The sequence below is a fragment of the Mustela nigripes genome, chromosome X (assembly GCF_022355385.1).
Source record: "Mustela nigripes isolate SB6536 chromosome X, MUSNIG.SB6536, whole genome shotgun sequence".
NCBI lineage: Eukaryota > Metazoa > Chordata > Mammalia > Carnivora > Mustelidae > Mustela > Mustela nigripes.
The window spans coordinates 16,234,595-16,262,320 of NC_081575.1; the positions used below are offsets into that span (position 1 = coordinate 16,234,595).

General features: G+C 42.9%; 1 protein-coding gene and 1 pseudogene across 3 annotated transcripts in view; one reads left to right on the plus strand and one right to left on the minus strand.

The window, feature by feature from the left end:
• Positions 1 to 3,284: 3,284 nt before the first annotated feature.
• LOC132007317 (P2R1A-PPP2R2A-interacting phosphatase regulator 1-like) overlaps positions 3,285 to 27,726 on the minus strand; it is a 68,011-nt gene continuing 43,569 nt past the window's right edge. For all 3 annotated transcript variants that reach the window (XM_059385449.1, XM_059385448.1, XM_059385446.1), the window contains one exon: positions 3,285 to 3,985. In XM_059385449.1, the coding sequence (XP_059241432.1) occupies positions 3,968 to 3,985 (18 nt within the window). In that variant the 3' untranslated portion in view covers positions 3,285 to 3,967. The remainder of the gene's footprint in view (positions 3,986 to 27,726) is intronic.
• On the plus strand, positions 18,382 to 19,067 carry LOC132007624 (ubiquitin-ribosomal protein eL40 fusion protein-like; annotated as a pseudogene).

Consider the following 27,726-nt stretch of genomic DNA (forward strand, 5'->3'; position numbering starts at 1 on the left):
TTCTGGATATTCCCCCCCCCCCAAAAAATACAAAAACACTCATTAAGGGGATCTGTGCACTCTTGTGTTTATGGCAGCATTATTTACAATAGCTACATTATGGAAGCGCCCCAAATGCCCATCGAGAGACAAATGGATAACAAAGAAGGGGTAGATATATACAATGGAATATTACTGAGCCATAAAAAGAATGAAAGCTTGCCACTTGTAACCACATGGGTGGAGCTAGAGAGTGTAATGCTATGTGAGATAAGTCAGAGAAAGACAAATACCATGGGATTTCACTCATATGTGGACTTTAGACAACAAATGAGCAAAAAGAAAGAAAGAAAGAAAACAAATGAGCAAAGGGGAAAAGAGAGAGAGACAAAGCAAGAAACAGACTCTTAACTACGGAGAACAAACTGATGGTTACCAGTGGGGCAGTGGGTGGGGGGCTGGGCGGACTAGGTGATGGGGACTAAAGCGTGTGCTTACCATGATGTGCACGGAGTCATGTATTGACTTATTGAGTCACTATACTGCATGCCTGAAACTCACACAACGCTGTATGTTAACTCTACTGGAATGAAAATAAAACTTCATAAAAAATAAAAGTAACCATTTGAGTTACAAAAAAGCATGATTTTCTAAACATTGAAGAACATTTTATTTTTTATGTCTTTAAAGATTTTATTTATTTATTAGAGAGAGACAGTTGAGAGAGGGTATACAAGCAGGAGGAGTGGGAGAGGGGGAAGCAGGCTCCCCACTGAGCAGGGAGCCTGACGTGGGGCCTGATCCCAGCACCCTGAGATCATGATCCCAGCTGAAAGCAGATGCTTAACCCACTGAGCCACCCGGGAGCCCTAAAACAATAAATTTTTTAAAGATTTTATTTATTTATTTGACAGACAGAGATCACAAGCAGGCAGAGGCAGGCAGAGAGAGAGGAGGAGGCAGGCTCCCCGCCAGGCAGAGACCCTGATGTGGGGCGAGATCCCAGATCCCTGGGATCATGACCTGAGCTGAAGGCAGAGGCTTTAACTCACTGAGCCACCCAGGCGTCCCTAAAGCAATATTTTAAATACTGTATTTGAATGATTTGATCACTACATTTTCCTTCTGAAACTTGTACGAAGATGCTGCTACCATGTTTATCTCAACGACCTCCTTTGTCAGGTTAGGAGGGCAGTTGTTAGTTATCCCTCTATCGCAGAAGAGGAAACTGAGGCCAGGAGGGTTGAAGTTATTTGCCTCCCAGCGAGCAAGGGGAAGAGCCCCACGCAGCCTCCCAACCATAAACTGGCCCCGTGGTCTATCCAGCTACCGCAGGTTAAAGAAATAGCCCAAGAGGAGCCACAGAAATTACCCCCTAGGAAACCAAAGCAGCTCAGCACTTGTCCAGATTCCTAAAGCAGCTGGACATATGTTTTCACTTTGGACATTACCAAGCACACTCATAGGTTCTTTAGAGAAGGGGAAATCACTGGGCCGTAAGCAGCTGTATTCACCAGTCATACTGTGGGCCGCCAGCCTTCAGGCTGAAAGCTGCCACAATGGGGCCCCAGAGCCATGGCACTTGGGGTGGGGCACACAGCTTGCTGTCCTCTCGCCTTCTCTCCCTCGCTGCTCATCCTCTCCTTTCCTAAGGTGAAGTGCAGAGTGTTCTGGAAGGCAGGAGTCCCCACTCAGAAAGTGGGGAGCGAGGGTACTGTTGGCCATACTTCAAGGAGGAGGAGGAGGTATGCATTGGCTCGCAGTGTTTCCTGGGCCCCAAATCAGGTGCCCTCCCCACCTCTACCTTTTGAAGTCATCTCTTCTAAAGGGCACATCCTAAGGGGTTTCAATCTGGATTTGCGCAAGTGCAGCTCTGGCGGTGGGGGGTGGGGTGGGGCGGGGAAGGAGCACAAGGTGCTCTTTGTGAAGAGCAAGTTCAGTTTGTGCAAAGTGGAAAGATTGCAAAACAGTCCTGGGAGAGGGGAAGGGGGCGGGAGATCCAAATTAATCCTAGCCCACTGAACCCCCATGACTTGACTTTTGCTAGCCCTTCCTGGGCTTAGCATGAATTTCTGACGCACCCAGGCTATGGAGCGTCCCTCAAAGCTCTCACCCACCATGAGTGTGAGTCCTGGGGAGTTACCCCCCCAACCCCTCCATGACTAGTAGATGTGATGGAGATAACACAGTCACAGTCCCATGGGAAATAAATTCCACACATGCGCCCACTTACATTTGAAAGGCTCCAACTGCCGGAGGCCAGACTGTTTAACCTATCTGTAAGGTAGGGATTTTTGGAATTTTCTGTGAGCCTTCCAGGCCTCCTGCATCTCATCCCTCTCGCTGGGTAAAATAATGGAAAAAGGAGATGCTCATTTGGGATAGAATAGTGTGTGGGAAAATCAGCTCATGAGCGCGGCTTTTGTGATATTTAATCTAAGGGTAAGAGTTTTGATAATTATACGTTTGTAGGAGGAAACGATGTCCTTGCTCTAAATGTATGACATACCTCAGGATCCTGGAGAAGGTTCTGGTTTCCACGTTGTAGTGGCTGGATGGACACTTGGAAGGACTACAGAGGGAATTTGGGCACAGGGTGAGAAACTGGGCTGGAGAAGTTACTCCTTTGAGCCCGTGATTCTATGAAAGCTGGAGGTGCCAATTCATTTTGATAAGGGAACTGTTTTTTTTTTTTTTCCTAAATATTTTATTTATTTATTTGTTAGAGAGAGTGAGCACAGGCAGACAGAGTGCCAGGCAGAGGCAGAGGGAGAAGCAGGCTCCCCGCTGAGCAAGGAGCCCGATGTGGGACTGGATCCCAGGACACCAGGATCATGACCTGAGCCAAAGGCAGCCGCCCAACCAACTGAGCCACCCAGGCATCCCAGGAACCGTACGTAGTTTTTAAAGTACAGGATTATAGAGATTGGAGAACAAATTAACAGTTGCCAGAGGTTAGGGATGGCAGTGGGGGTGGGGGGCAGAGTGGGCTTGACTACAGTGGGATACACCAGGGAGATCTTTGCAGTGACAGAATAGTTTTTTTTTTTTTACCTTGATTGTGGTGGTGGTCACACAAATCTATATATGTAATTAAAAATATGACTGTACACACACATTGTACCTATGTCTGTTTTCTGGGCTTTCTATGGTACTACAATTACTTGTGATGTAATCAGTGTGGGAGATTAGGTTCAGGGCAACTTCCTGTGAATCTATCCTTTTTTCCCCCTGTGAATCTATCCTTATTTCAAATTAAAAAAGTCTAAAAAATCCAGGCACAGTTCTGCATTTCTTTTATTTTTTAATTTTTAAATTTATTTTTAGTTTTTAAAAGATTTTATTTATTTATTTTACAGAGAGAGAGAGAGAGAGAGAGAGACAGCGAGAACAGGAATACAAGCAGGGGGAGTGGGAGAGGGAAAGCAGCCTTCCCACCAAGCAGGGAGCCCGATGTGGGGCTCGATCCCATGACCCGGGGATCATGACCTGAGCCGAAGGCAGATGCTTAACGACTGAGCCACCCAGGTGCCCCTAAAATTTTTTTAAAAATTTATTTGTCAGAGAGAGAGAACAAGTAGGGAGAGCAGCAGGCAGAAGGAGAAGCAGGCTCCCCATGAGCAGGGAGCCCAATGTGGGGCTCCATCCCAGGACCCCAGGATTGTGACCTGAGCTGAAGGCAGACGCTTAACCGCTTAACCCACTGAGCCACCCAGGCGTCCCTCAGACATTTCTTTAAAGTGACCACAAAGCTTTTAATTTATCCCATTTTTCAGAGAACCCTCCCCACATGTCCCCGCCCCGAAACACCGTAACTGTTGAGAATTAGAACTATAGACTTAAGGAGAAACTTTTCCTTTTCATCACTGGCGGGAAACAATGTCAGAGAATGAAGGTACCCTCTTTTTTATTTTACAGATCTGATGTGTCAGATGGAGGCTCTTTGGTTGGCGAAGCCTTGAGCAGACTGGGAAGATTCTATATCTGACTAGGCCCATTCTTCTCCCTGCCGTGGGGGAAAAAAAAAAAAAAAAGCAGAAACACATTAAATTCCTTTCATGCCTTCTACGTGAACAGAAACATAAGGGTAGGAAAGGAGGGAGAGGGCAGGGCAGCTGGGGGTCTTGTGGTTCTCGAATGAGAGGTTCTTCCCAGCTCAAAGGGAGCTGTGCTTCTGGGCTGAGAAACTGCCCCATGAGGTCAGGCACCGGGAAGAGAAATAGCTCAGCCAGCCTCAGAGAGGGGCAGTATGAGTCGACGGGGGAAACGTGACCCAGCTTCTCCTCCCCACCTTCCCAAGCACACCAGAGGAGGAGATGGACCAAGCCCGGGCCCTTCAGTGGGAAAAAGGTGGTTGTAATGGGCAGGTTCTACAGGAATGTGGCGTGGGAGCGCCTGCCTCATGCTCTCAGCTTCCCGACACACGCTGGCTCCCAGAGGCCCCATCTTGGCCTTCTTAGATTCCATGCATCTCCCCGAAACTTTGCCCAAGCAACCAAATGCTTGACTGTCTGCTGTCTCATCTTATTCTCTTAACGTTGGGTCCTGGGCCTGCTGGGTTCAAACGCTAGTTCTACCACTTACTAGCTATGTGATCTTGGGCAAGCTGTCTTAATCTCTCGGCTCTTCGGTTTGCTCATCTGTTGCATAGGGGGAATACACGCCTTACACGGTTTGTCCAGGGTCTGGCACCTACTAGGTGCTTAGCAAGGGTCAACTTCTCTTTGTTCACTGTTTCCCATGGGGATGCCACATCGTTCACCAGACTGGAGGCTCCTGGAGAGAGCTTCCTTCTCTTCCCCGCCCCCCCCGCCCCCCACCCAGCATATGGTTGGGCGCACAGCACACTGTCAATGAGTCCTTATTGGCTAGGCTGAATGGACCTTTCCTGGCTACCTCAGTGATGCTGATGGAGATCCAGAAATGGGTATAAGGGAATTATCAGTATTCTGTTTCAAAGATATGAAGGTAATATCCTGAATTCTTTACTTCCTTGATACATTGTTACAGTATAACAGTCTATGTGCTAAGGCCTGCCTTAAGTGCGAATGTAATTTTATAATTTATATTTTAAAATATAAAAAAATTTACGATTTTCAGACAATTACATAGCTCAAGTAAAATTAAAGCCAATGCCTAAGTATCTTGACAAAATGGCATCTTGATCGGTTTATCAGGAGTGGAGCAGGAAAAGAAATCAACTAGACTGACATACTCATTACCACAGAATTCAGAAGGTTCTTAAAGATAGCAAAAGAATCTGAAATTGACACAGTCACTTCTTTTTTATTTATTTTTCAAATTTAATCTAATTTCTTTTCAGTGTAACAGAATTCATTGTTGATGCACCTAAACTCCATTGTCTCAGGACAACACCTCGGTCTGCAGTTACTTGTGAGGGACCATGGAAAGAGGAATGGATCCAAACATGAACACCAGGGGCACCATCTCAGATTAAGTCATTCATTCACTCCTGCAGGCAACAAAATTTACGGAGCGCCTGCCATGGGGCTAGGCTCTATGCTTCACAGACACGATCCTGCCCTGTGTGAAATTTACTGTCAGTCACTTCATTTCTCGGGTCTCATGTTCCCCATCTATCAAATAGTAACAAATCCATTTCTATTGCAATTATAAGAATTCTAGAAAGAAGTGCAGGGGCGAGAGCCTTGCAGACTGTTATTGTTCTCTGCTGCTGTCCTCTATGTAATGGCCACGAGAATAGCTTGCAATCATTTGAAAATTATGTCCAAACTGAGTATGTTCTGCCTATCTCATTTTCCTTCCTTACATGTTGCCAAGCCAACCAAGCCCAGAGTGAGCAGGAGGGACAGAGAGATCTACGATACTGGGCTGAAGCATTATAGTGAATAGCACTCCACTTCCTGTTCTCTAATGGGTCGGATTTCACACATGGTTCTTGTGATGGGTTCAGGTCCCCTCACCACTCATCCCCCGCCCCCCCCCCCCAAGATATGTTGAAGCCCTAACCCTAGGTACCTGTGAGTGTGACCTTATGGAAACAGGGTCTTTGCAGATGTAGTCATTAGGGTGGGCCCCCACTCCAATATGACTGATGTCCTTAGAAGAGAGGAATTTGAACAGACGCAGACACAGAGAGAATGTCATGTGAAGACACACACAGACACAGAGGGAAGATGGCTAGAGAAAGATGGAGGCAGAGATTACATACAGCCGTGCAGCAACCAGCCAGGAAAGCCCGGGGGCTACCAGAAGCTGGAAGAGGCAAGGAAGGATCCCGCCCTAGAGGCTTCCGAGGGAGCATGCCCCTGCCACACCTTGATTTCAAACTCTAGCTTCTGGAACTGAGAGAACGAATTCCTAATGTGTTAAGTCACCCCATTTGTGGTCATTTGTTACGGAAGCCCTAGGGAACAAACACAGTCCCCAAACAGAAACAGCTCCACGGTGGACTTCCCTCGGCCCTCCAATCTAGTCATGGTGACTCTCCTTTTCTGTACAAGAACCCACGTAAAAATGATGCCTTGATCCCAGTGCCTAAAAATGTGGATCTCCAGAATGGCGGATCCGATGTTTTTCAAACAAGTCAGAATGGGAAGCAAGAATGCCCTCCACCTTTAGCTTCTCTGCTCCTAAGTTGGATGAAAAATAGTTAAGACTAGGCAGGCATGGGTCCTATAGGCATGGAGCTGACTAAGCAGGCCGCTGCTGCGGGCCCTCAGCATGGAGACCACCTTGGGAAGGCCATGGAGTCCATTCTGGGTCCTGATAAAGGCCAGTAGGCTTAGAGGAGAACTGACCTCATTTAAGGTTTCCAAGCACTGCAAGCCTGTCTTCACCTAGACTTCACTCTTGCAGCCAATCAGAGGCTGGTGTCCTAGCAAAGGAGGCATCCCTTCCGTAGGACAAATGAACAACTCATTTAATCAATGCATAGGTGTTATTTTGAAAATTACTATCTGGCAACCACCATAGTGAGCATGAATTCAGGCAAGAGTCATTAATGGATCCTAAAACTGGAGAGTGAAAGTTTTATGAGAAACATGTTATTTATGTAGTCACAAATTATCTCTTCATACGTTAGTTATTAAGTACAAAAAGAAAAGTCACTTTTTTTAGAGAGGGAAGGGGTGGAGGAGCAGAGGGAGAGGGAGAGAGAGAATCAAGCAGATTCCACACCCAGCATGGAGCCCAATGCAGGGCTTGATCACGACCCTGAGATCATGACCTGAGCCAAAATCAAGAGTTGGACTCTTAAGTGACGAGCCACCCAGGCGCCCCATGAAAAATCATACCTTTACAGCGGAAAAACATGGCGGGCATTTAACCAGTTAATCCAAGTTAACATCACCAACCATCATAGATGCTTTTTTATGTTTTGCTCATGCCAGAAATGTGCAACCTCTCATCATGAGGACACATCAGGCAAACCAACTGGGGGACATTCTACAAAGTAACTGGCCTGTATTCTTCTAAAAGCTGGATGTCATGAAAGACAAAGAAAGGCGGGGGGCTGTTCTAGATTGAAGGACGCTTGAGAGAATCAAGAGACATGACAACCAACTACAATGTGTGATCCTCGACTGCACCATGGACCAGAAGAGAAGTAGCTAGGAAGGACATTCTCGGGAAAATTAGCACAACTGGAATATGGCCTGTGGTGTATCCACATTATATTTCTTGAATTTGCCAACCTATACATGTTTGTCTAACAGAATGTCTTGTTCTTAGGAAATACATATTGAAGTATTGGGGGCAAAGGAATATGATTCTGCAACCCAGTCTAAAGCGCTTCACACGAAAATGTGTGTGTGTGCATGTGTGTGTGGTCATTTTAACAGGATGCTAACAACAGATGAATCTTGATAAACGCCACATGAAGGTTTTTGTTACTATTTTTGCATACAATTTTCTATATGTTAAAAGTCTTAAAATTGTAAAAACGACACATTTTGAACATTTAACCACGCGCCTGATGCTGTGCTGAGTGTGAGGTATTCAAGGGATCGTGAGACACAGTCTTGATCCTTAACCCAGGAGCTCATCGTCTGGGATGGAAGCACGTTCTGGTGTGCTAAAGGAAGCTGTGAGAGCGCAGGGAAGGCTTGCTAAACCCCGGCTGCCTGGGCAATGGGGCCAGAATGGGCTGTGTCCAGAGGGGTAAAGGGGAGGCTTCAAGTGGGGAGAACTAATTCAGTCTGGGGTGCTGGTGGGCTATGCAAGCAGGGCTGAATGACAGACTGTGGGACACCGGGAAGATGCCCGTGTCTGCAGGCAGCAAGAGGAAGCCACCTGCCCGCTGAGGACAGACAACAAGGCATGGGTTGGCAGGTGTTGGGGGCCAGGCCAAAGTCACCATAGCTTCTGAGGTAACAGAAGGAATGCCGACATAAGCAAAACAATTTCAAGCTGAAAGGCTGAACACAAGTGTGCTTACTGATGGCATAGGGTGAACTTGGCGGGGCCATATACTGAATGCCCCCGAGACATCAGCCCCCAGATTGATAACTATACGTAACCGGGATAAGGGCATGGCCCCAAATTAGTTAGGAGGCCTAATAATAGACCGCGAGGCAGGAAGAGAATGTCAAGTGATCGTAAGAAACTAAAGAAGTGCTTTTTTTGAGAACACGATGAGCTTCCCCAGCAATAAGGATAAGGTGGTACCCAATTAACACGCAACCAGATGGGGAGAGGTTGTTGTTAACAGGAAAACTCCCCAGGACAGTACAGGGTCCTAGACAAAGGGAATGAGGGAGGCAGCAGTGCTCTTTCAGAAGGTGATGGGGAATGGGAATTTCCACTCAATTACAAGACACAAGGGCTGGGATGAGAAAGAACGCGGATATCCCTAGCAAGAGCCTGGTGGGAGCTCATTTGTCTTCCTTTCTTTGGAAAACCTTTATATTAGGGAAAATTTACAAAAATAATGAGAACACTATTAGCTTAAACTGCACGAAAGGGTTGCGATGTGACCATTTTTGCCTTGCTAAAGGGGCTCATTCATGTTTCAGGTGAAAATGAACCTCCATATACCCAGCACCCAGGCTCAGCAATTATTTCAATATATGGTCAATTTCACCGCAGCCAAATTCCCACCCATGACCCTGGCAAGCTCACTGGTTTGAAGTAAAACCTCTCTGGTGGGGAGTTTTTGTTGTGCTTTTATTCGAATGATTTACTATCTTAAAAAAGAGCTCCAAATTACACATAGATATGTGTATACCTGTATATAATGTTTTTAGTTAATTACTTTATTCCCTCAGTAAGTAATAGACTCACATGGCTCAAAATGCAAAAGGCACGTCACATTGTACACCTTGAATATATACAATTCTTGTTTGTCAATTATACTTCCATAAAGCAAAAAGAAAGAAAGAAAGAAAGAAAGAAAGAAAGAAAGAAAGAAAGAAAACAAGCTATAATAAAAGGACAAGTGAAAAGTTGCTTTCCAAACAGATCCTGTCACCCAGCCAAGAGTTCTCCCTCCTCAGAGGCAGACTATATGAACAGTTTTTTTCTGTGTCCTTCGGGAGGTGTCTTATGTATGCGTTAGCAAAGAGACCGCGAACTATTCCCACTGATCTCTGTACCTGGCTTCTTCTACTGAATAAGAGAAACGTCCCCCTTTTCCCAGCTACCCGGCATTCCCATTGTATGAGGCGCAGTTTATTCAACGAATGCATGCTGGCTCGACTTCGGGCTGCTTCTGACCCGCGGCCATCCCAGACAATGCTGTCTTGGTTCAACGGGGGCCACAATCGTCTCGCAGCAAAGCAAGTAAGTGTATGTGGATGAGAAACCCCTCAAAGCTGATCTGCCGGCTGAGAGGTGACGGACATTTGCAATTTCGATGGATATTGCCAAGCTGTCCTCCATCAGCCAGGCTTACGCGAAAGCTCTCTTCACCATGTTATCCGCACGCTTTCCCGCCACGCTTCCCGCTTCCTCCCAGGGCTCCGTGGGAGAGGTTTCAGCATCTCAGACTCAGAAACAGCCCCCTGACCTCGGCCTCCTACTGGTCTCCCCCTACCCCGTCGGGCCCCCACGGCCACCGGGCTGTCCTTCCTCCCTTCTCCTTTCCCAGATGCCATCGGGAGCCTGCTGGCATCTCTTCCTCCTTCCAAGTCGGGCCCGTGAGCAGGAACTTAGCCATGCTAGCATTGACCGCTGGACTCACTCTCCCAGTGACCTTCTGCAGCACCTGCTCTGCCAATCCCCAGCCCTGTGAAAACCCCACCATCTATGCTCTCCAACCCCCACTCCCCGGCTGCTAGCTTGTGCTGGAGAAGGTCATAAAGTTGGCTCCGCTACAAAGCCAGGCCAGCCAGCCTCAGCGGGGCCCCAAGGGCTGTAAGGCAATCCTTTTATATATCTGTATCAAATTTCTCCCAGGGATTGTTCCAAATCCTCTCCCTCTCCTCAGATCCCCATACCCATCCCCCTCCACCTGGCCCCTCAGTAGGGGGCCCGCTTTGGATTTCAGCGGCAGGACTCAGATCATGGGGCAGGAACTCCCTCCCTTCTCCCTCTTCCCCTCACCCTTCCCCTGTTCTCTGCCTTTCTTCCACCCCTGAGCCTCATGGGGATGAGAGGCTTCCTCCTCAAGGTTGCCTCTTCCACTGGTGCCCTTGACCCTAGGTTCTCCTGCTCTCTCCTGCACTTGGTTCCAGGAGCCATTCTCTTTCCCTTGGGGCAAGCTCCCCCTCCCCACTGGTGTTCCTCCTCTCAGTCTAGAAACACTTCCCACAAATCTGTGTCGCTGCTCTACACTACCCCCAAACTTGCAAAATGTAGTCATCTTTAAAATTACACAAGTAATTCCTGCCTCCCGGCGGCACTTCCTCCTTCTGAGTCAGCCCCCAAATTTAACACAAAAATCAGAAAATTATAAGAAGAAAGAAAAGAAAAGCCACCCACAATTGCATCAGCTTACTGTTACTATTTTAATATATTTCTTTCCAAGCTTTTTATACATATATCTATACATTTATATATCTATATGTACTTTTTAAAGATATCTATACATCTATATCTATACATTTATATATCTCCCATCCAAGTACTAACCAGGCCCGACCCTGCTTAGCTTCCGAGATCAGACGAGATCGGGCGCGTTCAGGGTGGTATGGCCGTAGACTATACATTTATATATCTATATGTACTTTTTAAAGATTTATTTTTCAGAGAGAGAGAGAGAGAGAAAGCAAGCACGAGCAGAGGGGAGGGACAGAGGGAGAAGCAGGCTCTCCGCTGAGCAAGGAGCCCAGTGTGGGACTCATCCCAGGACTCCAGGGTCATGATCTGAGCCAAAGGCAGATGCTTAACCGACTGAGCCACCCAGGCGCCCCCATATGTATTTTTCCTTACAAAAGTGGATCATAGTGTACACATTGTTTGTCATAATACATTTCAGACATCTCAACTTTGCTACTTATTAGCTGTCTGACCCTGGATAAGTAAATTCACAAAACAGTTATCACAGTGCCTGAATTAATGCTAGCTATGACGGTCATCCCACATCAATAAACACAGCGTCACATAATAATTTAATGACTTCTGTCAGTGCTGTGTCTAATAGGAGTGAAGAAAGCACCACAATGAGTCACCAACACACACTCATTTGGCATATGAGCAAGTGTATCTGTCGGATAAACTCCGACAAGCAGAATTACTCATTCAAAGGCTACGCGCATCTATAATTCTGATAGATGGTGCCAAATTGCCCTCCAGCACGTGGGAGTTGCTGTGATTTCTCGAACTTAACTCTGATTGATGGATATCGAGGGTGTCTCAAATTTTTCACGGATACAAACTCAGACTGTGACAAACATTCTTATAACCAGATCTTTGCATAGATCCATGATCATTTATTCAGGGTGGAGGCAAGAGCATAAGTAAATGCACAGAGATGGGGGAGCAAATGGTAGCGCTCAGGACACTGCTGGCATCGGTGACATACAGAGAGAAAGACAAGAGGCAAGGCTGGAAAACAGAGCAGGACCAGATTATAAAGGATGGCCAATGCCACGGTCATTCAGTCTGTCGGTTATCAAGCGTCTGCCTTTGGCTCGAGTCCTGATCCCAGGGTCCTAGGATGGAGTCCCGCATTGGGTTCCCTGCTCAGCGGGGAGTCTGCTTCTCCCTCTAACACTCCCCCTGCTTGTGTTCCTTCTCTCGCTGTGTCTCTCTCTCTCTCAAATAAATAAATAAAATCTTAAAAAATAAATAAAATCTTAAAAAAGATTAAAATTGTGTGCTTTGGACTTGCTAGGTAGCTGAGCCGAATTGCACACAGCAATATTGTGAAGTCTGTCTTCACAATAACTCCATGCTACAGGTGCCACTATCATCCCCAGGGTGAAACTTGGACACCACATAACCCTCCCAAGTCTCCGCTTGCTCCTAAACAAATGGCGACAATAATGGGGATAAAGGAGAGAAGGCCCATGGCTTCTGTCCACTCTTTGTGGTGCTGCGGGAGCACTGGAGAGGGGGCAGGAAAGGGACAGAAGCTCTCAGCTACATCATCCCCTGACTACTGCCCCCCCCCACCAAATTCAAACGACTAATGTTAGAACTAAACTAATGCTTTAAAATACAAACAACCCTCCCTGGGGTTAAATTCACTGGTCACCTTAAATTTTCTGTGGAGAACTTTAATCTGAATGTCCCCATTGATTTCAGACTTGCCGGGATGGAAGGTTTCCTTTCTCATTTCCGTGTAGTTAATGTACAGTGTTGTATTAGTTTCAGATGTACAAGACGGGGACCCAACACTTCCATACATCTCCCGGGGCTCCTCACGACAAATGCTCTTCTCAATCCCCACCCCGTTTCCCCCAGGCTCCCGTCCACTTCCGCCCTGGTAAGGAGCAGCATGTTCTTTATAGTTAAGTCTTTTGGTTTGTCTCTTTGGTGTTCTGTTTGCTTATTTTGCTTCTTAAATTCCACATCTGAGTGAAATCCTATGGTATCTGTCTTTCTCTGACTGACTTACTTCATTATACCCTCTAGCTCTATCCATGTCATTGCAAATGGCGAAATCTCATTCTTTTTTATGACTGAGTAATATCCCATTGCGCGTGTGCGTGCCTGCGTTTGTGGGTGTGTGTATTCACACCACATCTTTATCCATTCATCTATCGATGGACACTTGGGTTGTTCCCACATTTTGGCTATTGTAGATAATGCTGCTATAAACATAGGGGTGCACGTATCCCTTCAAATTAGTGTTTTTGTATTCTTTGGGTAAATACCCAGTAGTGGAAGTACTGGATCATAGGGTGGTTCTATTTTTTTTTTTAAGATTATTTATTTACTTATTTAAGAGAGAGAGAGAAAGAGAGAGCATGAGCCAGGGGAGGGGCAGAGAAACAGACTCCCCACTGAGCAGAGAGCCCGACATGGGGCTTGACCACAGGACGCTGGGATCATGACCTGAGCCACAGGCAGATGCTTAACCCACTGAGCCACTCAGACACCCGGGTAGTTCTATTTTTAACTTTCTGAGGAACCTCCATACTGTTTTCCACACTGAATGTATGAGTTGGCATTCCCACCCATAGTGTATGAGGGTTCCTTTTCTTCACATGGGATAGGAGTTTTGATTAGAAGAGGGAAGAAGATGAGCCCCTGGAACATTGGCCCCAGCCCCTTTTGGCAGAGGGCAAATGTGGGCAGACATCAGTGGGGGAAGGGAGGCCAGCACCAGGGCAGCTGGAGGGAAACAGGCAGCAGAAAGCAAGGTGGGCAGAAACGGGGACAAACTATGTCAACTTCAATTTCCTCCACTTTACGTCCTTTGGGGGAAAGAAGCAGAATATAAACACACTAAACGATTCATCAGTACAGACACAGTGCCCGGGTTCTCTTAACCTGCTTGGTCTCTCAAAGCAGACTCCTGCTGTTGAACTTCCTGCGGAGGGTGCTCTGTTTCTAAAAAACAAAGCCATTCCGTTCACAGGAAACAACAGGGGACTCTGAACCACTCAATCGAAGAATCTGAACCAGAGGTATGTTTTTCCCTGTTTTCAGTGACCACTGACTAATAGTTCCACAAAGTCACACAGAAGAATCCAGGTTCTGTAACAGGCATACAACCAAGGAAAGGTCAATATAATACAGTAATTCCAGGACATGGGCATTGGGGCAGCCCTTCAACATTTGGTGTAGAATAAATAGTATATTTAAATGTCTTAGAGAAAATGGGAGATTAAAGAAAAGCTTCTCACGGAAACAAAAAAGCGAGGCGCAGAAGGGGTTGGTTTTCTGGTGCATGGCAGGCATTGGCAAATGACCCCAAATAGCCCCCAAATGTGATGTGTTAATGCGGGTCCTAGATCACAGAGGTAAACGGTACTAAGTCTGTTTTGTGCAGACTGTCTATGATCGGATAGAGATCCCTAGCGTTAAGCACACTACTCCTGATTTCGCAATGTAGAAAAGAAGAGATCAAAGTGCTTTAGTCGACGGTCTGGTGAATGGGGCACCACATTTTCTAGTACACGAATGGCTTCCTTTTCCTGCCCAGCATTCGAGGAGTCCCAGACAAGACTCAAACAACCCTGGCTCAAGTGAGATTAGCAAAGCTTGTTGCTTGGTAACATGTACTCTATAAACCCTTGGATCTTGGATAAGGTGAAACAGACCAAGTACATCGAGTGTTTTGTTTGGCTTTTTAAATAATTCCTTTCTCGTCACCAAGATCCAAAGGCTGATTCCATGCTTCACAGTTTTCCAGATACCCACAGCCCCTAACCAATGGGACACTGGCAAATATCTCTGAAGTCAGACTCTTCTCTTGCCGTTAAGTGAGGGAGGTTGGGAGGCCACATACATGTTTACTATGTCACTGGGAGCTTAGTAGGCCACAGCTTCTCTTTGAGTATGATTTATCTATGAATTTATCTCAAAATTAACTAAAAGAAGTGGGAGTCATATGAAGTTATTCCTAAGAGTTTTAGAAGACTCTGGAGAAAGGTCAGTTTAGGGGTGCCTGGGTGGCTCAGTGGGTTAAGCCTCTGCCTTCAGCTCAGGTCATGATCTCAGGGTTTTGGGATTGAGCTGCACATCGGGCTCTCTGCTCAGCAGGGAGCCTGCTTCCTCCTCTCTCTCTGCCTGCCTCTCTGCCTACTTGTGATCTCTGTCTGTCAAATAAATAAATAAAATCTTTAAAAAAGAAAAAAAAAGAAAGGTCAGTTTATTTTCTAAATCAACTGGGATTATCTTTTGAAGGAAGTATGCCCTTTAGCTGATCATTTTAAATGGTAATGAATAATTGCATTTGGCCAAATAACAAAACCCAAGATCTACAAGGTAAATTTTTTGAAAACAAATATAATCTGATGAAAACTTTCTATTTTTTATTTTTTCAATGAATATTTTTAAAAAGAAAATAAACATATTTAACCATATTTCCTTACTTTCACTGATGGTTTCCTATCTTAAGTAACTGTTAACACAACAAATCCTTTAGAAAGCAGGATCTCAAAATGAAAACATTTTAAATGAATCACACACATGAACTACTTAAATGAATATGCACTGCTGGTGGGAATATAAAATGGTGAAATCATGTTGGAAAACAGCTGGGAAAATCTTAGTAAGGTTACACATGCACTCACCATTATAATATACCAATTCTACTAGGTATTTACTCAAGAGAAATTAAAATATACATCCACACAGAAGTTAAAACTCAAATATTTATAGCAGCTTTATTCATAATGGCCCCCAATTGGAAACAACCCATATGGGCATCAAAAGGTGAACAAATTATGCCTTATACATAACAATGAAATATGACTCAGCAATAAAACGTAAAGAACTACTGATATGGGAAGTAGCATGGATGGTCTAAGGACATTCTAAGCAAAACCAGCCAGACACAAAAGACTACATACTACATGATTAAATATGCACATGAAATTTTATAAAAGAGAATCTAATCTATAGTGATAAAAGGGGGTCAGTGATGACCTGAAGCCAGCAGCGGGGGTGGACGGTAACTACAAAGGGGCATTTGCCACAGCAATGGAAGGGGTCTATACCTGGATTGCAAGCTTAAAATGGGTGCAATCTGTGATAAATATGTAAACTATATCTCAATAAAGTTGATTTTATGAATTACTGTAAATGAAAAACTCTTAAAAAGTTGAAGACTTTTGGGGCACCTGGTGGCTCAGTGGGTTAAAAACCTCTGCCTTCATTTCAGGTTATGATCCCAGAGTCCTGGGATCAAAGCCCCTCATTGAGCTCTCTGCTCGGCGGGGACCCTGCTTCCCTCTCACTCTCTGCCTGCCTCTCTGCCCACTTGTGATCTCTGTCTGTCAAATAAATAAATAAAATCTTTTTTTTTAAAAAAGTTGAAGACTTTAAAAAATATTTTTCTGATTTTTAATTTATTTTTTATGTTCTTTAAATAATTTCTATGCCCAATGTGGGGCTCAAACTCACAACAAGATAGAGAGTCACATCTTGGGGCACCTGGTGGCTCAGTGGGTTAAAGCCTCTGCCTTCGGCTCAGGTCATGATCCCAAGGTCCTGGGATCGAACTCCGCATCAAGCTCTCTGCTCAGCAAGGAGCCTGCTTCCCTCTCTCTCTCCACCTGCCTCTCTGCCTACTTGTGATCTCTCTCTCTCTGTGTCAAATAAATAAAATCTTTTAAAAAAACGATAGAGAGAGAGAGTCACATCTCTACCGAACTGAGCCAGCAAGGTACCCCCAAAAGTTGAAGATTTAAAGTTACTTTTAGCAAGTATATGTATTAAACATCCTGTGTAAACTATGTACCAAGACATAGTCCCTACAATGGGGGAAACTATTCTCTTAAAAAAAAAAACAGTGTGGAGGCTCCTCAAAAAATTAAAAATAGTGTCTTTTGGTGCTGGGAAAATTGGACAGCTATGTGTAGAAGAATGAAACTCAACTATTCTCTTACACCATACACAAAGGTAAAATTGAAATGGATAAAAGAGCTCAATGTGAGGCAGGAATCCATCAGAATCATAGAGGAGAACATAGGCAGTAATCTCTTCAACATCAGCCACCACAACTTCTTTCAAGACATGTCTCCAAAGGCAAAGGAAACAAAAGCGAAAATGAATTTTTGGGACCTCATCAAGATCAAAGGCTTCTGCACAGCAAAGGAAACAGTCAACAAAACAAAGATGCAACCCACAGAATAGGAGAAGATATTTGCAAATGACACTATGGACAAAGGGGTGATATCCAAGATCTATAAAGAACACCTCAAACTCAACACACACAAAACAGATAATCATGTCAAAAAATGGGCAAAGACATGAACAGACACTTCTCTGAAGAAGACATACTAATGGCTAACAGACACCTGAAAAAATGTTCATCCTCATTAGCCATCAGGGAGATTGAAATCAAAACCACATTGAGATACCACCTTATACCAGTTAGAATGGCCAAAATCAACAAGACAGTAAACAACATGTGTTGGAAAGGATGTGGACAAAGGACAACCCTCTTATACTGTTGGTGGGAATGGAAGGTGGTACAGCCACTTTGGAAAACAGTGTGGAGATTCCTCAAAAAATTAAAAATAGAGCGACTCTATGACCCAGCAGTTGCACTCCTGGGTATTTACCCTAAAGATAGAGATGTAGTGAAAAGAATGTTCATAGAAGCAATGTCCACAATAGTCAAACTGTGGAAAGAGCCAAGATGTCTTTCAACAGATGAATGGATAAAGAAGATATGGTCCATATACACTATGGAGTATTACTCAGCTGTCAGAAAGGATGAATACCCAACTTTTGCATCAACATGGACGGGACTGGAAGGGATTATGATGAGTGAAATAAGTCAAGCAGATAAAGTCTATTATCATATGGTCTCACTTATTTTTTTTTTAAAGATTTTTATTTATGTATTTGACAGAGATTACAAGTAGGCAGAGGAGATTAGGCAGAGAGAGAGGAGGAAGCAGGCTCCCTGCCGGGCAAAGAGCCTGATGCGGGGCTCAATTCCAGGACCATGACCTGAGCCAAAGGCAGAGGCTTTAACCCACTGAGCCACCCAGGCGCCCCTGGTCTCACTTATTTATGGAACATAAGGAATAGCATGGAGGACAATAGGAGAAGGAAAAAAAAGTGATGGGGGAGGATATTGGAAGGGAAGACAAACCATGAGAGACTGTGGACTTTGGGAAACAAACTGGGGGTTTTGGGGGGTGTGGGTGAGTACGGTGATGGGTATTAAGGACGGCACAGATTGCACGGAGCACTGGATGTTATACACAAACAATGAATCATGGAACACCACATCAAAAACTAATGATGTACTGTATGATAAATAACATAACACAGTAAAAAAAAAAAAAAAAAAAGGAACACACAGCATGAAGTGGCTGAGTGCGGCAGCGGCAGTAGCTTTGTGGATCTGCGATGCAGATCTTTGTGAAGACCCTGATGGGCAAGATGGTCACCCTTGAGGCTGAGCCCAGTGACATCATTTCTTTAAAAAGATTTATTTGTCAGAGAGAGCGCGCATACACAAGCTGGGGGGAGTGGCAGGCAGAAGAAGAAGCAGGTTCCCTGCTGAGCAAGGAGACTGATGCGGGACTCGATCCCAGGATCCCTGGATCATGACCCGAGCTGAAGGCAGATGCTCAACCAACTGAGCCACCGAGGTGCCCCGCCCAGGGACATCATTAAGAATGTCAAAGCCAAAATCCAAGACAAGAAGGGCATCCCGCCTGACCAGCAGCATCTGACTTTTGCGGGCAAACAGCTGGAGGATGGCCACACTCTCTTGGGCTGTAATATCCGGAAAGAGTTCGCCCTGCACTTGGTGCTTCACCTGTGGAGTGGCATCACCTGGCCTTCCCTCCACCAGCTGGCTCAGAAGCAACAACTGTGACAAGGTGATCTGCCGTGAGTGTTATTCTCATCTGCACCCCAGTGCTGTCAACAGCCGCCAAGAAAAAGTGAGGCCACACCAACGACCTGCACTGCATGAAGGTCAAATAAGGCCCCTCCACTGGCTTAGTTTGCCTGCAGGCCAGCCTCTTGCCCAAGCTCAAGGCCCTGTGTCCTCAATAAAGCTTGACTTCCATTGCCTGGTGCAGTGAAACAAACCAGCCAACAAACAAAACAACCAAGCATACAGGCACAGGTGCATGGTGGAAGGCACTGGGCTGATGCTGTTTGGGGCTGGTATATACAGTTTGCCAGGATCTATTCAACAGTGCCTGCCACGTGGGAGGCATGCCACCAGGGTTAAAAGGCAAAGGATTCATTAGGCTGGAAAGAAGATCAATGTACAGACTAGGTTGGTCAGGGACCTGGGATCAGATCAAGGCCAAGAAATGATGTTCCACATCACCACGAATCCTGGCTTGTCACTGTCATCTTGTTAGGGGACTCTCAAGAGAGAGGATGCAGCTTGACCTTGTCCAAAAACTGGAACCAACGATTGGTGAAAAGAGTAGAAAATGGTATAGGACAAGAGGTTCTTCAACTCCTTGGCCACACTGCAGGGATTCTCTTGCTGTCTCCATCAGCATGAAATCGCTTCTCATACTCCTTTCAGTGCCTGATAAAAAGTTCTCCTAAACTTTTTAATAAATGCCGAACACTGGGTAAGGAACTGATCTGGAATATTTTATTCATCTATATAGCTTAGAAATTAAAAGATGGGAAAATAGCTAATTCAGTATCTCTCATATATAATCTTATGATAGGATTCCAAGTACAGTCACACTGAACTGGGAAGTATTCGGAAATTACTTTTTTAATTAGAGAAATCGAATATCACAGTTTTTAAGGAACCGATCATGAGATGGGAAAAGAAACGCGTGGAGTGTTATGGTCATTTCTGGGTACCACACTTGAAGGATATTGACAAACTGGAAAACGTTCAGAAGCCAATGGTGAGGATAGTACAAGGTCTAGAAACCATCTCATAAAGATTAGAATGGAAACCTAGAGGAGAAAGATGGTATTTGGCTCTTGCCAAATACCTGGTGATGGACATTTGGGTTGTTGCCACCTTTTGGCTATTGTGAATAATGCTGCAAGGACCATTAGCATACAAGAATCTGTTTGAGTTCTGGTTTTCAAGGAGTGGAAATCTTGGATCATATAATAATTCTATGTTTAATATTTCGAGGAACTGCCAAATTGTTTTCCCCAGTCACTGCATGATTTGACATTCCGACCAGCGATGTACAAGGGTCCTATTTCTCCACATCCTCACCAATACTTGTTACTAGGGGCTGGATTTTGTTTATTTTGCGGCATTCCCTGTGACAAATTGGGACCAAATGATGGAAAGTAGATTTCAGTTCATTATCAGGAAACATTTTTGAATGAGCAGAACTTTCTGATAGTGGAAAGGCCCTTTGACTCTCCTTCAGTGAAAGTTCAAACAGAAGTAAGCGAAGAGTCCAGTAAGAGTGGTGAGGAGTCCTGAGCCTCTCATCCCCTCCCTCGTATAATTAATAGCTGCAGATAGGTTTCTAAAATATACTTATTTTAACTTTTATTATTTCTTGATCATACAAGTAACCAATATTCCATGTGGAAAAATATGAAAATACAGACAAGCAAAGAGAAAAATAAATGAAAACAAAATCATCCATCTTCTCACCACCCAGAGACTTAAGCATTTTGGCATACAGCCTCACAAACCTTTTTCTGTTATATATCCATATAAAATACATACATATACTTTTTTAAAACAAAAATGAAATCCCATTAATCACACTGCTTTTTTACTTTACAATATAGTATAAACATCCTTCCATGTCAAGTGATATATGACCATGTCATCACTCTTAATGGGTACACAGATTTCCATGGAATGAATGTACTGTAATTTGTTTAACCCAGTGTTTTCCAAAGGGTCTACATAGCATAAATCTTACAAGATGACCCTCAAAAACAAGAACTTAACTTGAACAGTTTAAAAATGCTTCACACCGTATCTCTTTATCTCTTTTTTGGGGCTTTCACAATGCGAAAGAAATGATTTTAAATGATTTTCCTAAACCTACTTGACCATAGACTCCTCATGGTCTTCCCCTTCTTTCATTCTTCAGGACACTTACTTATTCACATTTGATAAAACACCCTGAGGAATGATGGCTTAACGCATCCTTTAGTGTTAAATACTAGGGTTTTGTTCTTTTACACAGAACTTGCCATTTTAAACACTTTTAAGTATGCAATTCTGTGGCATTGATTACATTAACAATGTGCCACCATTCCCACTATCTAATTCCAAAACTTTTTCATCATCCCAAGCAGAAATTTTAAACATTATGAATAACTCTCCAGGGGCCCCTGGGTGGCTCAGTGGGTTAAAGCCTCTGCCTTACGGCTCAGGTCATGATCTCAGGATGCTGGGATCGAGCCCCGCATCGGGCTCTCTGATTGGCAGGGAGCCTGCTTCACTTCCTCTCTCTCTACCTGCCTCTCTGCCTATTTGTGATCTCTGTCTGTCAAATAAATAAATAAAATCTTTTTAAAAATTAAAAAAAAGAATTATTCTCCATTCCTCCTCCCACCAGCCCCTAGTAACCTGTAATCTGTTCTATCTCTACAAATTTGTCTATTTTAAATAGCTCATATAAGTGGAGTCATGCAATATTTGTCCTTTTGCATCTGGCTTATTTCACTTAGCATAATGTTTTCAAGTTTCATCCATGTGGTAGTATGTACCAGAACGTCATTCCTTTTTATAGCTAAACAACATCCCATTGTATGTATCGAACACATTTTCATCCATTTATCTTGTGATGGACACTTGGGTTGTTGCCACCTTTTGGCTATTGTGAATAATGCCACAAGGAACACTAGCATACCAGTGTCTGAGGCCTAGTTTTCAAGTAGAATTGCTGGGTCTTATGACGACTGTTTGTTATCACAGAGTTTAATATTTTGTGGATGTTTAATATATTTTATGTGTTTAGTATTTTGAGGAACTGCCAAGTGTTTTCCATTGTCACTGCATTATTTTACATTCCAAACAGCAATGTATAAGGGTCCTCTATTTCTCCACATCTGCATGAATACTTGTTACTCTCTTTTTATTCTAGCCAACCTGGTGGGTATGAAGGGATCTCTCTCTGTGGTTTTGATCTGCATGTCCCTAATGATTTAAGAAGTGGAACATCTTTTCATGGGCTTATTGGCCATATGTATATCTTCTTTGGAGACATGTCTATTCATAAAGTTGTTTGCCCATTATTTTAGTTGGGTTCTTTGTCTTTTTGTGACTGAGTTGTAAGACTTCTTTCTATACTCAAGATTAAACTCTTCAGATACGATTTACGAATACTTTTTGTCACTCTATAGGACATCTTTTTCACTGTCTTGTTAATGTCCTTTCATGCACACAAGTTCTTAATTTTGATAAAGTTCCACTTATCTATTTTCTTTTGTTGCTCATGTTTTTAGTGACATAGCTAAGAATTCACTGCCAAATCCAAGGTCATAAAGATTTACCCGTTTTCTTCCTAAGAACTTAATGGTTTTAACTCTTAATGTTTAGGTTGTCGATCTATTCTGAGTTAATTTTTTGTATATGGTGTGAGGTAGGAGTCCAACTTCATTATCTGGCATGTGGATATTCAGTCGCTCCAGCACCATCTGTTAAAAACATTACATTTTTCACACCTACAAATAACATTACAGTAAACATCCTTTTCAACCTGTTCCATATTTTCCCTAAGAAAAAATTCTAGAAGAATTGCTATATCAAAAGATATGCACATTTTGAAGGCCTGTGATACATCCTACTAAACTCCCTCCAGAAAGGACATTAAGAACACACCACAGGGAATTCAAACACCAGTTTCACCAAACTCTCAACAGCCATGTGTACTACAAACAAATTTTAAATCTCTGCTAATCATTGTGGCATGGGAATGTATTCTAATTAAAGTTTAAGAGAGTTTTAGCTGAACTTGCCTTAACAGCCCTAACATGCTAGCCTCAGCACCTTCCTTTCCAAAGGCTTCACACTTATGAAAAGATTATCTAAGAATAGGACTCGATGTAAACCACTGCAGAGTTTAATATAAGTCTAGTTAAGCAAGAAAACTAAACCTCCCCTCTCGTAAGAGTGGGGTTAGAAATGGAAAGTATAATTAGGTTCCTCCACGGGATAATGTAATTTCAAAATATTTCCTTCCTCAGCACAAAGTCACAAACCAGCTGTTTGCAACTTTCAAGTGTGTCCTTTTTTTTTTTTGTTTGTGTTCAGGGGAGAGTTACCAAGCACAAGAGCAAGGACATGAAACCAACTAAACTGAAGTTAGAGGGTTTTTCTTAGAGCCATATAAAGACTATCATGGAAAAAGAAAAACGATTTTGCTGGTAGTCTGTTTTCATACTAGTTGAGCACTTCTGAATGTGAATTGTGCCTGAGTTTTTACAACTGATGTAGCTTTTTTTTGCCCTGTCTCTTTTGCTTCTCTGAAACAGACATACCAAGTGTATCTTTATTTTGTTTTGTCTCAAGCTGTAGTTATTAGAAAGAAAATTTTATGGTGAGTGCTTTGTCAGTGGGAACTTGTTATTAATATGGAAATCCTGAGAGGATCATTTATCCACACAAAACAAGAAACCAGGGGGAAATTAGCTTTCCACATTTCATCATAAAGCATGCATAATTCATAGAAGAGAGGAAACTATTGATGAGGCCGATCAAAATGAGTTTCTTGTTGCCAGAAAGAATAAAAATATTAGGCATAAAGCTCTCTAATTTCCTAAATATTTTCTTAAAGCTTTCTGAAGCTTAATGCCATCATGACTTTCACTGTTACAGTAGCAAAGATGAAGGCAGATGCTTTTACAGAATCAATAAAATTTTAAGAGGCAGAAAGGAGCTTGTAAAATACCTAGTTCGACTCTATTTTACTTATTGGAAATCTGAAGTCCAGATTGGTGCAGCGACCTGTCGAAAGTCACAGAGAGTGAGTGACCAGAGCTGGAGCCATGGGTCAGGTCTCCTGACTCTTGCACTCATAATGTTGTCTGGACATTCCCTTAAAAGGCTGACATAAGTAGCTGTGTCACCAGTTTACTTTGCTGTCACTGATGCCACAGAGATCTCCAATCATATATCTATATCTATATCTATATCTATATCTTATTGGTCAGTTTAGAGAATTCAATTAATGTATTAATTTTATTATTAATTTAGCACATTTCTTCTGAGAGGCCATGGTCATTAAGTCTCCCACTATTAAGAAAGTTGAGCAAGTTTCCAAGATTCCAATATGACAGATGACTCTTTCCAGCCATACGTTATAGACATTTTAAAAAAGATTTTTAAAATTTATTTATTTGACAGACAGAGATCACAAGTAGGCAGAGAGGCAGGCAGAGGGAGAGAGAGGAGGAAGCAGGCTCCCCGTGGAGCAGAGAGCCTGATGTGGGGCTCGATCCCAGGACCCTGGGATCACGACCAGAGCCAAAGGCAGAGGCTTTAACCCACTGAGCCACCCAGGCGCCCCTATTATAGACATTTTTAAAAAGCAATCTCATTGACTCTTGGGTTAAGAACCTCATCAAATCTGTGAGATATCATGGAACTTAAGGGAAACAAGGTTACCTTTTTTGGTCAGAGTATTTATTGTTCTTTTGCCTCTTCTAAATGCATAGTTTCAACTATCTGACAGGGAAGCCTACCTATATGATGGATTTTTCAAGCTCAACTTTTAAGATCTAAAATATTTAAAAACACTTGAGGCAAACTGTAATTAGTTTTCTCCATAGATATCCAAAGTACCATACATGCATTTTCATCACGGATATTTATATATAGTTGCTTCTAGGTGAATTTTAAAAATTCATTTAGGAGATGAGATTAAATATATCCTGTAGTGGGGGTAGTAATAATTCAAGGAGCGGGACAAAGATTAATGCCAAATTAGAATCTTAACTCATCTGCTTTTAATAGCTCATTTGATTTGCCTTGGTTCTAAAGATCCAGTGAAACAGGCCACCTAGATACAAATTCCCACTCCATCCCCCCCTTTTAACATAAGAGCTTTCTGATAGTGAGAGCTGACCAACAGCAGAATGAACAGTTGTGTGAGCAAAGTTCGTTCATTACTACTGAAAATTTCAAACTAAGGCTAAAAGATCATTTGTCTGGAATTCTTAAAAGGATTTCTGCATTGAGAGGTAGCCTAAATGGCTTCTAAAATCCTATCATTCCAATACTGTCCTTATCTCCTACTTTCCTAGTGCAAGGGTCCTTCCACATGTGTATCTCTAGTCATCTTATCTTAGACTGCCTGGTCCCACTATTATTTTTGTACTTATCCTGCTTGAAGAGAGGGATGGTATTTTCCTCATCTTCCTGTATTTTACAATTTTAAGTATAGCTTCCTGTACATAGAAAGTATTCATTAGACACTTAATTGAATATAATTGAAATTAGAAGCCGGATTGGTTGATTTACTTATTATAAATCTTCAGAACCATATTTTTTCCCCTGACCTGAGAATCTTATTACTACAGTGAGTCTTCGTGTTAGGATAAATCTGCAGTGCTGCTCTCTTTTTTAAAAAAGATTTTATTTATTTATTTTTCAGAGAGAGAGTGAGAGAGAACACAAGCAGGGGGAGAGAAAGGCAGAGGGAGAAGCAGACTCCCTGCTGAGCAGAGAGCCCAATGCAGGACTTGATCCCAGGACCCTGGGATCATAACCTGAGCCAAAGCAGACACTTGACTGACTAGCCACCCAGGTGTCCCATGGAGTGCTGCTCTTTTATAAAATTGTAAGTAAAATAGGAATATTTGATTGAACATGAATACATATTAAGGCTTAAAAAGGATGCTTTGAAAATATTTTAAAAATATACTTCCATTTTCATTTATCCTTTTATTGATAATGTGAAAACTAGCTTATCTGTCTATAAATATAAATTTATATTTAGAAATAAGCATATTTTTATAATATATAAGAAGATATACCAAAGCTATGTTCAATATGGTCACCTCTTGTTCTCATATATTTTTAAATGGGTTATAAGATAGATGATTTGAAAAACTAACTTAAGAAAAATGGAACAAGTAAAATAAAAATCCCCGAAGTATTCTGCTGTGGGTTAAATTTTTTATTAAATTGTGGGTTAAATTGATGTTGAAGTCTTAACCCCCAGTATCTGCAAATGTGACCTTAGATGGAAATGGGGTCTTCGCAGATGTAATCAAGTTAACATGAAGTCATACTGGAGTAGCCTGGGCCCTTAATCCAGTGACCAGTGTCTTTGTAATAACCACATGAGAAAACAGGAACACAGGGAAAAGCCTATACGATGACAGAGACAGAGACTGGAGTGATAGGCCTGCAAGGCAAGGATGTCTGGCACCTGCCAGAAGCTACGGGAGAGAAATGAACAAATTCTGCCTCAGAACCTCCAGAAGGAACCAACTCTGATGATACCTTAATCTTGGAATTGTAGCCTCCAGAACTGTGAGATTATCTACTTTGTTTAGGCTACCCAGTTTGTGGTACTTCGTTATGGCAGTCCTGGGAAACTAATACTTGTCTTTTTCTGTGAAAACTGACATGATGGCTCCTTGGCAAGATTAGGATGACAAAATACAGTCTTACCATAACTGAAAGTAATCAGCCACCCTGACAAGTGAGAGGTGATACCTCGTTTTGATTTCTGTTTCCCTGCCCAGCAACTGTACTACTAGGTATTCACCCAGAGGATACAAAAATACTGATTTGAAGGGGCATGTGCACCCTGATGTTTACAGCAGCATTATCAACAATAGCCAAACTGTAGGAAGAGCCAAAATGTCCATCAACTGAGGAATGGATAAAGAAAATGTAGCACATATATGTAATGAAATATTATTCAACCATTTGCGATGACATGGGTATATTAGGGTATATTATGCTAAGTAAAATAAGTTAATCAGAGAAAGACAAATACCATACAATGTCGCTTACATGTAGAATTTAAGAAACAAAACAGCTGAACACTAAGGGGAAATGAAAGAGAGAGACAAACCATAAAACAGACACTTAACTAACTACAGAGAACAAACTGAGGGTTGGTGGAGAGGAGGTGGGCAGGGGATGGGCTAAACGGACAATGGGCATTAAGAGGGGCACATGCTGTGATGAGCACTGGGTGTTGTATGTAAGTGATGAGTCACTAAATTCTACTCCTGAAATTAATGTTACACTGTACATCAACTAATTCAAACAAAAACTTGAAACAACAACAGAAGAGAAAAAAAAATCAACCACAAAAAATATCATGTAAAGGTTAGAACTACTTTGGTCTGAAAACCACTTAAGAAATGAAAAATCATTTAAGAAACGGATCCTCCTAAAACAAAAGCTCAAAAGGCAACAGATAGGAAAACCAACTACAAAATCCTTGATTCTGAGCATATTATAGTAAGTTGTGGCATCCTGGAATACAACTAAAACAACAAAAATTAATCAAATAGGGTGAAAGGAATTGTCTGAGTTGAAAGAGATGCATTCAGATTGTCAAGATTACCAAGATTTATTGATTAAAACTCTTTATGGGATGCCTGGCTGGCTCAGTTGGTTAAGCGTCTGCCTTCAGCTCAGGTCATGATCCCAGGGTCCCGGGATCGACTCCCGCATCAGGCTCCTTGCTCAGCAGGGAGTCTGCTTCTCCCTCTGCCTGCTGCTCCCCCACTTGTGCATGCACTCTCTCTTTCTGACAAATGAATAAAATCTTTAAAAAATAAATAAAAAAAAAAGCTCTTTGTACAACT